General features: G+C 35.8%; 1 protein-coding gene across 1 annotated transcript in view; it reads left to right on the top strand.

Annotated features, from left to right (window-relative positions):
- Positions 1-15172, top strand: part of ILRUN (inflammation and lipid regulator with UBA-like and NBR1-like domains) — a 72657-nt gene that overhangs the window by 31405 nt on the left and 26080 nt on the right. Inside the window, exon 3 of the mRNA XM_044675281.1 lies at positions 1654-1851. Coding sequence (XP_044531216.1) covers positions 1654-1851 — 198 coding nt within the window. The remainder of the gene's footprint in view (positions 1-1653; positions 1852-15172) is intronic.

Raw genomic sequence — 15172 nt, 5'->3', positions numbered from 1 at the left:
TATTCATTTTTAACCTGTTTACATGCTTCATGCCCCAACTTTACCCTTCACCTCCCGCTCTCCACCCACCCATGGCCGATGCGCATTTCCACTGGTTGGGATGGGACTTCATCTCTTGTCCTCAACTCTATGCCCTTTTTCAGTAGGAAGTACCTGGACATTAAGCTGATAATTGAAAAAAATCAGTACAATTTGAGGAATTTCTGAGTATAAACTATATAATAGCAATGAATTTAGGTAGATTTTTATGAAAAGAATCAATATCTCTAGATGAGGTATTTCCTTGTTTCTGGATTTTCCTCTACCCTTCTTAATTTGTCTATTTCCAGCATAAGGCTTTTCTAAGTTTTTCCTTATCAGATATATCTTCATTCTAAACCTCCTAATCTAAACTACAGCCCCTTTTTTTCCTAGACTACTTTGACCACTAAATAAGAAGGTAGATCTGTCTCAGTCTCTCCAATTGAAGTTTTACCCTGAATCTTCCTTAATTTTGTAAGCTCTAGGATTTAACTATTTATCACCAGTACTCTGATTTCTAGCCTTTTTATTGCCAAATTATCTGGCCTGTGCTAACTTGTTAGCATTCTACTTTCCTTTCTCTTTTATCTATTTTTGATTCTATAGGATATCTAGGGCCAAAGCTTTTCATCTGCCAAATAACTTTCAACCATTGGAATTAATTGCTTCTTTAGAGAACATAAGCTTCAGTTGCAATATATATTAAAAAGCTGCCATCTAAAAACAGAGTAATGCATATTAGGAGGATGGAGTGGACTTTTGGTCAAAGGGAGACTTCTTGTCAGTCACATTGTGATTCTGAATTTTTGCCAAATTGATGTTTTGTAAATAGATAAAAGTATGTTCTAAAAACAATGTTTTTTGTGTCTGTGGAAGATCTTTGCCAAAGCTTTTTCTGTTTGCTGTTATTTGTACCATATCCTTCAGTGTTTGGGTTGTTGGCCAAAGCCTCTAGGTTGACCTCTAGGATCTGTTAGTATAGCATGATATGGGAGCATTTACACTGGTCATCAGAACAGTAGCACTGGGCTTGTTTTTTTTCTACTATTTTGTTAACTCCAAGAATATCGAATTGCCACTTGATTCTCCTGCCACATCTCTGCCTAGGAGCTCTCTACTTAGAGGACACAGGAAAGAAATAAAAACTAAACATGAGTGTGACTCCATCCTCCCAGCCCTCAGCAAATCAGAATGGTTAGTAAATTGAAGAATTAAAAGATGAGCAAGAAAAGGATTTCATTTTATAGGCAGCTTAAAAAATTCAAGAGAAAATTATAACTCTTTAATAATAAATGAAGCCACCAAAGGATAAATAGTGTGATCAGATGACATCTGGATCCTTTGTAGACACAGTTTCTTAGTTTAGTTAATGATAATTATGTATACTGGGTTTGTTAGGCTGTTGATTTCTTTATTCCTGTGCTTTTGTTTCATTTCTTTTTTATTCTTTCTGGCTGTGGAAATGGTGGAGTTCAAGGGAATAGACAACTTGTTTGTGTGAAGGAGACTTTAGAAAGTTTGAGCAGTTATTTCAGATTGCAGGCATTGTAGTAAGCCATGCGAAGCATGGAAATCACTAATTTCCTAACATTCTTTTTTTTTTTTAATTTTTTTAATTTTTTTTAAACTCAGGAGCAGAGGCCTGGCCACCAGGGGTTTGTCTCAAGTATGTTGGGGGAGACCAATTTGGACATGTGAACATGGTGATGGTGAGATCATTAGAACCCCAAGAGATTGCAGATGTCAGCGTCCAGATGTGCAGTCCCAGCATAGCAGGAATGTATCAGGGACAATGGCGTATGTGTACTGCTACAGGACTCTACTATGGAGGTGAGTCTGTCATGTCGTAACCCTAGATGAGATGAGATGAATAGTCTGATTGCTTGCAGGACCTACTCAGTTACATAATTGTGCAGCATTTTTAAACAGTCCCCAAATATAGAGCTAAAATAGGTTTATAGAAGAATAAACTCTATCCTACTCTTATGTGGGGATAGAATTATTAACCTTTTTTACCTTGATAATTTTATTTTAAGATAACTTGGTTTAGTAAAAGAATTATGCTTTATGTTGTATATTGCTTATTATTAGTTTCATGTTTATCACATAATGTGTTAAGTGCTATGCAGAATACAAATCACTCCATCCTTAAGGAGGTTAATAGAGAACCAACCATATCAAACTGACATATAAGATATGTGTTATTTTATTTTTTATGAACATCTACCAAGTGGCATGCTAATAACATTTGTTTCTCTTCTCTTTTCTCTTATTTTTTGATGCTTTTAGATGAGAGGAAACTGGTACATACTATTTACATATTATTCTATTCCAAAGATTACTTTGTGTTGTTTTTTCTAGTTTCTGAGGATTGTAGTCTTCAGAACTTTGCTTACTTTTAGAGTAAAGTTGGGAATAATTATGAGCATTCTGTGTAATATTAAAGTTTTTTTTGTTTGTTTATTTAAAAAAACCCTAATATTGATGAAAGTATAGATGTTCTAGTTTCTCCTAAATTTTTCTACTATGATTATCATGGACTCTCTTAGAAGCAGAAGGAACTTCAGGAACTCACCTAATCCATCGTTTTCCTCTAGGCCAGGTCCATTCTTTTTTTTTTTTTTTTTTTTTTTTTTTTTAAATAAACCCTTACCTTCCATGTTAGAATCAATACTGTGTATTGGTTCCAAGGCAGAAGAGCAGTAAGGGCTAAGCAATGGGGGTTAAGTGACTTGTCCAGGGTCACATAGCTAGGAAGTGTAAGGGCCAGATTTGAACCCAGGACCCTCCCATCTTTGAACCTGGCTCTCAATCCACTGACCCACCTGGCTGTCCCTAAGGCCAGGCCCATTCTTGAACATCTTCATAGAGATGAAAATGCTACATACTCTGCTGTACCCACATTGTTTTTTAATTCAATTAAATGGAACTATTTGGGGGAGGGGAAGGAGAGAAGCAGACTTTTAACAGTCTTCATAGGATTACAGGTTTTAGAAGTGGAAGGGAACCATGGAAATTACTTTGTCTAACTCCTTCATTTTACAGATGAACAAACAGAGGCCTGTGAAGAGAAGTGATTTGTCTAAGATCTTAGAGGTAGCAGGCACAGATTTGAACCCAGGTTCTCATATCTTTCCATAGAATGGCCTTGTTTTCTTGGAGACTAACTTAAAGATTCTGATTTTCCTTTGTTACATAATATCCTATTTCTGTGATAGTAACAATTACAAAATAATGTATTTCTCATTTTTTGGACACTGGCAGAAGGATTTCTTGTCTTTTTTCACTTGAGTTTGGTTGAATTAGATGGCACATTTAAGAGGCTACTTTTGTTGTAGGCAGCACCAGAGTAATCACTGACATTTACGTACCACTTTTAAAGTTTTCAAAGCATCTTACATAATGCTTTCATTTGAGCTTCATGGCAGTCTTATGAAGTAGGACAGTTGGTATTATTTCCATTTTGCAGATGAGGAAACAGACTCATGGTTGTATGGCTACTGTAGAAGCAGAATTTGATCCCCAAATGTAATACCACTTCATAATGAAAAAAAGAAAACAATATAGCTGCTATTTAGATAGCATTTCATTTTTTTAGGAGGCAGCTGGGGGTTTAATGGATTAAGAGCCAGGTCCAGAGACAGGAGATCCTGGATTCAAATTTGGTCTTAGACACTTTGTAGCTGGGTGACTCTGAGCAAGTCACTTAACCACCATTGCCTAGTCCTTACCACCCAAATACATGGTTTTGATTCTAAGACAGAAGGTGTGAGAGTTTAAAAATAAAATTTTATAAAGTAATATGTATATTTTCATTTGCCTTTAACAATTCTGTGTAATCACTTGAGTCTACTGCCACAGGGAGCTTGTTCCTTAATATAGCTACTATTTAAATTAACACTGTTAGGAATATTTTCACAAATTCTGAAGGGAGTTTCCCAGAAAATTTTAGCATTAAGGAACAATAATGAATATCCTCTTGAAATATAGGAAGTGAAACCATATATCTCCTTATTTACAAGAAAAATATTAGCCATAGCTGCTTATGGTGTGTATATATATTGTTGTTAATATTCTTATTTGGTCCTAAGGAACTCTTAGTGAGGAAATTCCTTCTACCAGTGCCAACCTGAAATTCTGATGCATCTTATAATTTTACAGAATTGCCTAGGGCACCAGAGGAATGAAGTGATTTGTTCAGGATTACATAGCCAGTACATGTGAGAGGTAGAACTTGATCCTAGGTATTCCTGACTTTGAAGCTGGCTCTTTCCATTTTGCCATACTGTCTTCTTTTTCTTTTTTTTTTTTTCCCCTTCTCTTCCTTTCTCCTTCTCCCTCCCACTTTGCTAGAGATTATCTTCTTCTCTTTGACTTTTTTTTTTAATTTAGATTGGGAACTTTATAAACATTTTCCTCACTTTTCTCTGTGACCAAACTTGATTATTAAAATGATGCAGATCAGTTTTATTTCCTTGTGATTTATGTAGTTGTAGTCATCTGTGTTCTTTTCACTCTGCTTATTTAACTCAGCATCCATTCATACAAATATTCTCATGTTTCTCTTCATCATATTTTATTACATAGTAATACTTCATTACAGTCACATGCCAAAGTCAGTTCAGATATTTCCAAATAGATGAATACTCACTTTGTTTCTAGTTTTTTGTTACCACAAAGAGTGTTACGACCTGTCCTTTTTGTGGTAGCAAAGACTTGGAAACTAAAAGGATGTCCATCAGTTGGGGAATGGCTGAAAAAAATGTGGTATATGATGGGGATGGAATATTATTGTGCTGTAAGGAATAATGAACAGAATGATTTCAGAGAGAATTGGAAGGACCTATGTGAACTGATGCAGAGTGAAATAAATAGAACCAGGAGATCATTATATACAATAAATGAAATATTGTGGAACAGCAATACAATGATCCAGGACAATTCTGAGGAACTTATGAAAAAAATGCTATCGATGTCTAGAGAAAGAACTGTTAGAGTAGAAATGCAGATGAAAATATATAATTTACCACTTCTTTATTTGGGTATATGATTTGGGATTTCGGGTTTATCACTTACAAAAATGAATAATATGGAAAAATGTTTTAAAGAGTGTTATTATGAGTATTTTGGTATGTATTAGACATACTTCTGTCTTTGAACTCCTTAGGTCAGTGATGGGCAAACTTTTTAAAGAAGGGGCCAAAGGAAAGGAAATGCTCATCTTTCAGTCTGTTTCTAAGGCAACTCTTTCAAAGTTTCATTGTATTGTATCCTACTCATTGTATTTGTCAGATTAGGAATAATGTCGTGCCACCAGATAGAACATTTCAGGGGGCCCACATCTGGCCCATGGACTGTAGTTTGCCCATCACTACCTTAGTAATGGGATCACACTATTAAAAGAGTTTAGCCATTTTAGGCACTTTTCTTATATAACTCGAAGAGTTTATCCAGACTTTAGAAAACCAATTCAGAGCTGCATCAACAGTGCTTTTATTCTATAACCTTTTCAACAAATGGTGAGAGTTTCTAATTGTTTTTGGTCATCTTTCTTGATTTTAGAATGTGAGGTGAAATCTGAGTAGTATTTTATGTTTCATTTTTCTTATAATAGTGATTTGGAACATTTTTATATGGTCATTTACGGCTTACAATTCTGTTCAGAACTCTTTTTTGACCTTTGATCATTGTTATTTAAAAGTCATGTTGACTCTTTGTGTCACTGCTTCCTTTTCTGAAATTTCAATGCCATTCCTAAAAGTACATTTTGACATTTCCCAAAGAGTTATAATCAAGCTTATTGGCCTGTGGTTTAGGGGTTCCATTTTCTTCTCTTTTTTTAATATTGGGAACACATTTTTCTTTCTCCAGTAGTACTACTCAATATTTTTTCAGTTCTTCATTATCTTATAGAAATTCCTGACACTGGCTTAGCAAACTCATCTGCCATATTTTCCCCAGTCCTTAAATTATAGTTCATCTGGGATTTTGGTAATTTTAACCTATCAAGGATAGCTGGTTATTATTGCCTCTTCGTTTATCCTAGGTTTGAATTTTCTGTTAGCCATTTTTATACTCTTCTTTCTTATTATTATTTTAGTCATCCACTGATAACTTTTTACTAATTTCTTAGTAATCTCTGTGATTTGGAAAGACATTCCCCACTCTCTGCCCATTCTCATTCCATTTCATCTTAGATTCCTATTCTTCAGTCATTTCCTGTATAACCTTCTACTCTTTTCTACTGTGTCCTCTGAAATTCTTACTCTATAATAAATTTCCTTTCTTTTAGCCCTTTTCATCTCATGTTCCTTTCACCTTCTGCATCCCATTGAAATCTGATTCCCCTTAAATAATACTACATCTGGTCTTCCTTTGTATTACTTGGATTGTACCTTCTTTCATATTCCTCAAGTTTTAATAGTCCCAGAGATTGAGCTGGAACACTCTTTGTTTTTCATCATTGGTACTAGACTCTACCCCAGTTTGAAGTTCATTTTTTGCAATTATATCACCTATAACCTATTCCTGTCAGCTACCAATCTCCAGGACATTCCTGCTGCTATCTCAATGAGTTCAACTTGACTTACTGTCTCCTTTTTTGTTCCAACTTCTGCTCTGTCATACTAGGGGACTTCAACAGACATCTTGATATTCACTCAAATGATGCCCTACCTTCCAAGTAAGTTCCTCAATCTACCAAGCTCCTAAGACTTATACTTCTTAACTTCAAGATCTCTTGAAATTATCTTATCTAGTCAGTTTCATATCTTTATAGTTTACCTTATTCTTCTTAAACCTATTTTTTGTCATCACTTTTAACAAGCAGTCTCTCCATTTTTCAGTTCTTTACCAAGCCAGATCTCTGTTATGAATTCACTTTCCACCTTTTTCAGTCTTATTTTTAATTCTCTATTATACTCTTGTATCTTCTGCTATTTCTCTTTCTTATTACTTATCACCTTGCCCAATCTCAGCCTTGGATCACGCTTTCCATTGGCTCCTCTACTCCTAAGCTTGCTATTGAATGGAATGGGAGGAAATCAGGAAGTTGTGTCAATTGGATCCACTATGAATTTGTGTTCTGATTAACTAGGCTCTCACTGTGTCAAGGCAATCCTTTTATTCCTTCTTAATTGGGCATACAGTAAATTATTGGGTATCTCCATAATGGCTATTTCAAACCACTTTTCTCTAATCTTCTCCAGGTATCCCTTTCCCTGGCTTTCAGTTGTGCCTCACTTCATAAATTACTAAGAAAATTAAGACACTTCATCTTAATTTTCACTCTCTTCTAAAACTTCACAGTTTGCCTCCCATTTTTATTGTTGAAACTGTTTTCTCCAGTTACCAATGATCTCTTAATTGACAAATCTAATAGCCTCTTTACTATCCTTATGCTTTTCGTTTCTGCATTGTTTGACATAGCCAACTACCTTCTCCTTCTGGATACTTTATGTCTTAAATTTTCATGACATTTTTCTCTTCTGGTTTTCTTCATTATCATTGTCTTTTGCTCATTCATCATTTATCTCATATTCTCTAATTGTGATCTCTCTCATGACAATGTCCTGGGCACTCTTCTTTTTTCTCATTAGGTAACCTTATTAACTTCCATGGGGTTGATTACCATCTCTATACCAGTAACTCTTTAAATCTACATATGTAGCTATAGTCTCTCTCCTGACTTGCAAGAGTGAATAATGAATTTCACCTTTTGAACATTTTAATATCATCCTTGACTCCTTATTTTATCTTATATATCCAGTCAGTTGTTAGATGTTATCATTTCAGCCTCCACAAATTTTAAATACATTTCCTTCCTCACCAATCAGCCACTTTGGGGTTGTTCAATAGTTTTCAGTGTTGTCCATCTTTCATGAAGCCTTTTGGAGTTGGTTTGGCAAAGATCCTGGAATGGTTTACTACTGTCTTCTCCACTTCATTTTATAGATGAGGAAACAGGCAAACCTGGGCTAAGTGGCTTGCCTGGGGTCAGACAACTAGTAAGCATCTGAGGCTAGGTTTGAACTCATGAAGATGAGTCTTCCTGACTTGATTGGCAGTGTATCTACTGTATCACCTAGCTGCCCACTAAGCCACTAACCTGGTTCATATCCTCATCACTTTTCCTCCTCTTTCCATGCTTTTGTACGGTGCCATGCTGCAAATTCACATCTCCCTCTTCTCTGAGAACTCTGTTTTCCTCATTGTTTGGCTTCAAATACCACATTCTACATGAAGCCTATTCCAGTTCCTTTGAGTTACCAGTGAACTTCCCAAAACTTTTCTGTATATATTATGCATACACACACACATACACGTGTGTGTGCGCGTGTGCGTGTGTGCGCACATGTTGTCTTTGCTTTAGGATATAAGTTTCTTCAGGTCAGGAGCAGTTTCATTTTTGTTTTTGTACTTCCAGGCCTTAATATACTGCTCTGGCTTAATAGATGTTTATTGTTGATTAATTGGCTCTATTCCTTCTTTTGTCCTTCTTTTCTCCAGCATAGCAAAAAACAAAAAACAAACCTTCCCCTTAAACCCCCAGAACTTTACAATAACCAAAGAACCCAAACTTTTCTCTTCTTCTTAGCTTTCGTCACAAACTTCAGCTTGTTTAGTTTTAGCATTATTGATGTACTCAACCAATATTATTCTATACGCTTTTATTCATTCTCCATTTCCTTTTTTAGCTTTTATCTTTTCCATATATCTTTAAAAAATCTAAATTAGTTCTTGAGTTGCTTGTGTATCCACATTGGTCCCTGGCCCCTTTTTTCTTCTTCAATGATTTCTCTTTTTAAATCCTCAAAATTTCATTCTTTAGAATTTTAGTCCTTGAGAGATCTATCTTCACTTTGGTCCCTTAGAAACTGGCTTTTCCAGAATGTAAGATAAGTATCGGATTATACCCAGCTTTCCTCTTCTTTGCCTTAAACTTTAAGAGGGAGTAATCTTTTTTCTCCAGACTTCCTGTCATTTCCATTCTAATATCCTTTTCCCCTTGTTGGTCGGATACATCTTAGTGGTTAACTTTATGGATTCTTCTATCTTCTGAATGACAAAATCATTAAGACACAACAAAAAACCAGCTGCTTTGCTTTTGACAGAAAGATTGTGCCTGTGCATTTACCATCATTCTTTTATCTGTCACGTCTATGATCTATTTCTAGGTTTCTTTCCTTTCTAAATCTAGATGATATATAATATATTTTGTATATTTTGATGACAATATTTTTCTGTCTCTTGGCATTCCGTCATGCTTATTATTCCCTTTGGTTCTTATATATCCTCACATGAATATATTTCCTAATATACAGTGCTTTGCCACCTCACCCCCACCAATACATGGTATCAAGACATAAAAGTTCCAGAGTTATATTCCCAGTGATCAGATTTGCCTCTTGTGGCAAGATCTCTAGTTTTAACTTGCTTGTTAGATATACATGATCCATTTGTGTTGTAGAACTCTGAAGCTATCACTTCAATTAATGGCTAATTTGGTGGATTTTATCAATTGTTAGGTACTTTTAATGCCAATCTTATGTTATAACTACTTTTATTGGTATATAGCTGCTTGGTTATATTTAGTTAGTTTATTTTTCCACCTCATTTTCTTTTTAATTTCCACCTTTTTTATTACATTTGAAATTTTGATGAAATTTGAAATTTGGTTAGATTTGAAAAGCCTTTGTTTAATACATTCTTCCTGACTGACCCTTTTCCTTTCTGTATTTTAAACCATTCTCTAGAACTCTAAATACAATTATGAGACCCTTTTTTCAAATTTTGATTAAAATTTTTTTTTTCAGTTATAATTTTTGACAATTGTTTTCTGACATTTTGCGATTCAGATTCTTTCCCTCCCTCCCTCCCCGCCTCTCCTGTCATATTAAATAGTCTGATAGAGGTTATATAAGTGCTTTCTCATATGAGAGGTTACATGAGTGCTCTCAGGAATATTTCCATATTCCTGAAATATGTTATGTTTTCATGGCTGAAAACATAACATGATTTTTTTTAAAAATTGTGAAAGGGGGCAGCTGGGTAGCTCAGTGGAGTGAGAGTCAGGCCTAGAGACAGGAGGTCCTAGGTTCAAACCCGGCCTCAGCCACTTCCCAGCTGTGTGACCCTGGGCAAGTCACTTGACCCCCATTGCCCACCCTTGCCAATCTTCCACCTATGAGACAATACACCGAAGTACAAGGGTTTTAAAAAAAAAATTGTGAAAGATGGCATGTTTTGATCTGTAATCAGATTCCAACAGTTCCTTCTTTGGCTATAGAAAGATTTATTTATTTATTTGTTTGTTTATTTATTTTGGGCGTGAGCCCCTTGGGGATCTTGGAATCTTGTTTTTTAATCTCTCAGAGTTAATCATCATACAATATTTCTGTAACTATATATATTGTTCTCCTGGTTCTGCTCACTTCACTTTGCATCAGTTCATAGAAGTCCAGGTTCTTCTGAATTAATCCTTTTCATCATTTTTATGGCCGTAACAGTTTTCCATTACAACCATATATCACAGCTTGTTCAACCATTTCCCAATTGATGGATACTCCCTCAGTTTTTTTTTTCCAGTTACATGTAGAAACAATTTTTTTTTAAGAATTAAAATCCTTACCTTCCATCTCGGAGTCAATACTGTGTATTGGCTCCAAGGCTGAAGAGTGGTAAGGGCTAGGCAATGGGGGTTAAGTGACTTGCATCACATAGCTGGGAAGTGTCTGGGGCCAGATTTGAACCTAGGACCCGTCTCTAGGCCTGACTCTCTATCCACTGAGCTACTCAGCTGTCCCCTAGAAACAGTTTTTGACGATTGTGTTCCGACGTTTTAGGATTCAGATCTCTCTCTTGTGGCAAATAGTCTGATAGAGGTTACACCAGTGTTTCATGCAATACATATTTCTATATCATTTGTGTCATAATAGAAGATATCACACATATAATAAAAAACTCATGAAAGAAAGCGGAAGATGATATGCTTTGATTTGCATTCAGACTCCCAACAGATAGCACTTTTCACCATGAATCTGTTGTGGTCATCTTAGAAACTTGCTTTGCTGAGAATGGTTTAGTTCTTCATAATTGATCATTGATATTTCTTTTGATTGATATTTTTGTCACTGAGTACATTGTTCTACTGGTTCTGTTCACTTCACTTTGCCTCAGTTTGTATAAGTCTTTACAAGTTTTTCTTTACTTATCCTGTTTGTCATTTCTAATGGTACAGTAGTATTCTATTACAACCATATGCACAACTTATCCATTCCCCAAGTGATAGACAAGCCCATAGTTTTCAATTATTGGCCACTTCAAAAAAGAGCTGCTAAAAATATTTTTGTACAGGTAGGTTCTTTTCTCCTATTTCTGATCTCTTTGAGATATGGACCCAGTAGTGGTTGCTGGGGCAAAGGGTATGCATAGTTTTGTGACCCTTTGAGCATGGTTCCATATTGCTCTCCAGAATGGCAGTATCAGTTTACAGTTCTACTCAATAGTGCATTAGAAGACCCTTATCTTTTTGACCAACCATTCACTTCTTAAATCTCATTCTCTTCTGAGTCCCTTACCCCTGACGGCAATAGGCATGAAAATATTGCCTCTGCTTCATAGTCTACAATTTTTTGACAAGGATTTCTTAATCATTACCAATTTTTTTTAGTCTCCTTCAGGCAGTATCATTTGTGCTGATATGAATCACTGAGTAGATATTATTCAGGTGACTCCAGGGATTAGGCAAGCCTGAGTTTTTTTGTAGAATTCATTTTCTCTTCTGCTCTCACTTCATTTTTCATAGTATATGGCCATGCTAATCTAAACATTTAAATGTTGACATTAAATATTTTATTTTTTAAAAAACACCCTGGAAATAACTATCTCTAGTTTTCCATCTGCTATACAGAGGATTTTTCAGTTCCTGTTGACAACTTGGGATCTAGTCTTTTGAACTCAGGTATTTAATAGTTATGATTGTCTTCATATCTAAGAGCTTGTATAGTAAAAATTTCTGTTGTTAAATGCCATTATGGTGACTCTAGATGATAGTGATTTATATATGCACCAAAATTTGCCCCATGATAGGTTTTTATTGATTATAATTAAAAAAAAAAAAAGCCCTTACCTTCTGTCTTAGAATTAGCTCCAAGGCAGAAGAGCAGTTACAGCAGGGCAGTTGGACTTAAGTGACTTGGCCAGCGTCACATAGCTATGTGTCTGAGGCCAGTTGAACTTGTACCCAAGGGTCTCTAGGCTCTGGCTCTCTATCCACTAACCTGTCCCTATTGATATTTTTTTTTTTTGCAGTTTTTGTTTTTTTTTTAATATTTTATTTTTTTAGAAAAATTTCCCATGGTTACATGATTCTTGTTTTTACTTTCCCCTTCACCCCCACCCCCACATCCAATGCACATTTCCACTGGTTTTAACATGTGTGATCAATCCAGACTTATTTACATATTATTGATAGTTGCATTGGTATGGTCATTTTGGGTCTACATCCCCAACCATGTCTGTATCAACCCCTGTGTTCAAGCAGTTGTTTTTCTTCTGTGTTTCCACTCCTGCAGTTCTTCCTCTGAATGTGGGTAGCGTTCTTTACCATAAATCCCTCAGAATTGTCTTGGGTCATTGCATTGCTACCAGTACAGAAATCTATTACATTCTATTTTACCACAGTGCATCAGTCTCTTTCCTATTACTTACATCTTGCCCAATCTCAGCCTTGGATCACGCTTACCATTTGGCTCCTCTACTCCTATGCCGGCTATTGAATGGAATGGGAGGAAATCAGGAAGTTGTGCCAATTGGATCCACTATGAATGTTCTTCTGGTTCTGCTCCTTTCACTCTGCATCAGTTCCTGGAGGTCTTTACAGTTCACATGGAATTCCTCCAGTTTATTATCCCTTTGAGCACAGTAGTATTCCATCACCAGCATATACCACAATTTGTTCAGCCATTCTCCAGTTGAAGGGCATACCCTCGTTTTTCAGTTTTTTGCCACCACAAATAGTGCAGCTATAAATATTTTTGTACAAGTCTGTTTGTCTATGATCTCTTTGGAGTACAAACCCAGCAATGCTATAGCTGGATCAAAGAGTAGGCATTCTTTTATCGCTCTTTGGGCATAGTTCCAAATTGCCAGCCAGAATGGTTGGATCAGTTCACAACTCAACCAGCAATGCATTAATGTCCCAATTTTGCCACATCCCCTCCAATACCTATTGATATATTTTTAACAAACTTCTTATAGAAATTAATTTTGCATAGTCACTGTCTATGATTAGAAGCAATCTCCTTTAGTGCTTATAATACTTTTGGGGAGGATAGTATGGTTTCCACTATAGCTAATCTATTTAAATATCAACTATTGTCTTTCAAAACTCCCTATGTTTAACAGAACAGCCCATCACAGAAACTAAAATTGGTCGCCACTTTTTTAAACATTTATTAAATATTCATTTTTAACATGGTTACATGATTCATGCTCCTACTTTCCCCTTCACCTCCCCCTCTCCCGCACTCCTCCCACCCATGGCCGATGCACATTTCCACTGGTTTTAACATGTGTCATTGATCAAGACCTATTTCCATATTGTTGTTAGTTGCATTGGTGTGGTAGTTTCGAGTCTGCATCCCCAATCATGTCCGCCTCAACCCATGTGTTCAAGCAGTTGTTTTTCTTCTGTGTTTCCTCTCCTGCAGTTCTTCCTCTGAATGTGGGCAGCGTTCTTTACCATAAGTTCCTCAGAACTGTCCTGTGTCATTGCATTGCTGCTAGTACAGAAGTCCATTACATTCTATTTTACCACAGTATATCAGTCACTGTGTACAATGTACAGTTTTTTGCCACCACAAATAGTGCAGCTATAAATATTTTTGTACAAGTCTGTTTGTCTATGATCTCTTTGGAGTACAAACCCAGCAATGCTATAGCTGGATCAAAGAGTAGGCATTCTTTTATCGCTCTTTGGGCATAGTTCCAAATTGCCAGCCAGAATGGTTGGATCAGTTCACAGCTCCACCAGCAATGCATTAATGTCCCAATTTTGCCACATCCCCTCCAGCATACATTACTCTCCCCTTCTTTCATTTTAGCCAATCTGCTAGGTGTGAGGTGATACCTCAGAGTTGTTTTGATTTGCATTTCTCTAATTATTAGAGATTTAGAATACTTTCTCATGTGCTTATTGATACTTTTGATTTCTTTATCTGAGAATTGCCTATTCATGTCCCTTGCCCATTTATCAATTGGGGAATGGCTTGATTTTTTATACAATTGCTTTAACTCCCTGTATATTTGAGTAATTAGACCCCTGTCAGAGTTTTTTGTTATAAAGATTTTTTTCCCAATTTGTTGTTTCCCTTCTGATTTTGGCTGCATTGTTTTTGTTTGTACAAAAACTTTTTAGTTTAATATAATCAAAACCATTTAATTTACATTTTGTAATTTTCTTTAACTCTTGCTTGGTTTTAAAATCTTTCCTTTCCCAGAGATCTGACAAGTATACTATTCTGTGTTCACTTAACTTATTTATAGTTTCCCTCTTTATATTCAAGTCGTTCACCCATTCTGAATTTATCTTGGTGTAGGGTGTGAGATGTTGATCTAAACCTAATCTCTCCCATATTGTTTTCCAAATTTCCCAGCAGTTTTTGTCAAATAGTGGATTCATGTCCCAAAAGTTGGGCTCTTTGGGTTTATCATATACTGTCTTGCTGATGTCATTAACCCCAAGTCTATTCCACTGATCCTCCCTTCTGACTCTTAGCCAGTACCATATTGTTTTGATGACCGCTGCTTTATAGTATAGTTTAATATCTGGTACTGCTAGGCCCCCTTCCTTCACATTTTTTTTCATTATTTCCCTTGATATTCTTGATCTTTTGTTATTCCAAATGAACTTTGTTATAGTTTTTCCTAATTCAGTAGAGAAGTTTTTTGGTAGTTTGATAAGTATGGCGCTAAATAGGTGAATTAATTTGGGTAGAATGGTCATTTTTATTATGTTAGCTCGTCCTACCCATGAGCAATCAATGTTTTTCCAATTGTTTGGATCTAGTTTTATTTGTTTGGAAAGTGTTTTGTATTTGTTTTCGTATAATTGCTGTGTTTGTTTTGGTAGATAGATTCCTAAGTATTT

This window comes from Gracilinanus agilis, chromosome 4 (genome assembly GCF_016433145.1).
Source record: "Gracilinanus agilis isolate LMUSP501 chromosome 4, AgileGrace, whole genome shotgun sequence".
In the NCBI taxonomy this organism is placed as follows: Eukaryota; Metazoa; Chordata; class Mammalia; order Didelphimorphia; family Didelphidae; genus Gracilinanus; species Gracilinanus agilis.
The sequence above is the reverse complement of the archived record's forward strand: the minus strand, read 5'-3'. Positions and strand labels throughout refer to the sequence as shown.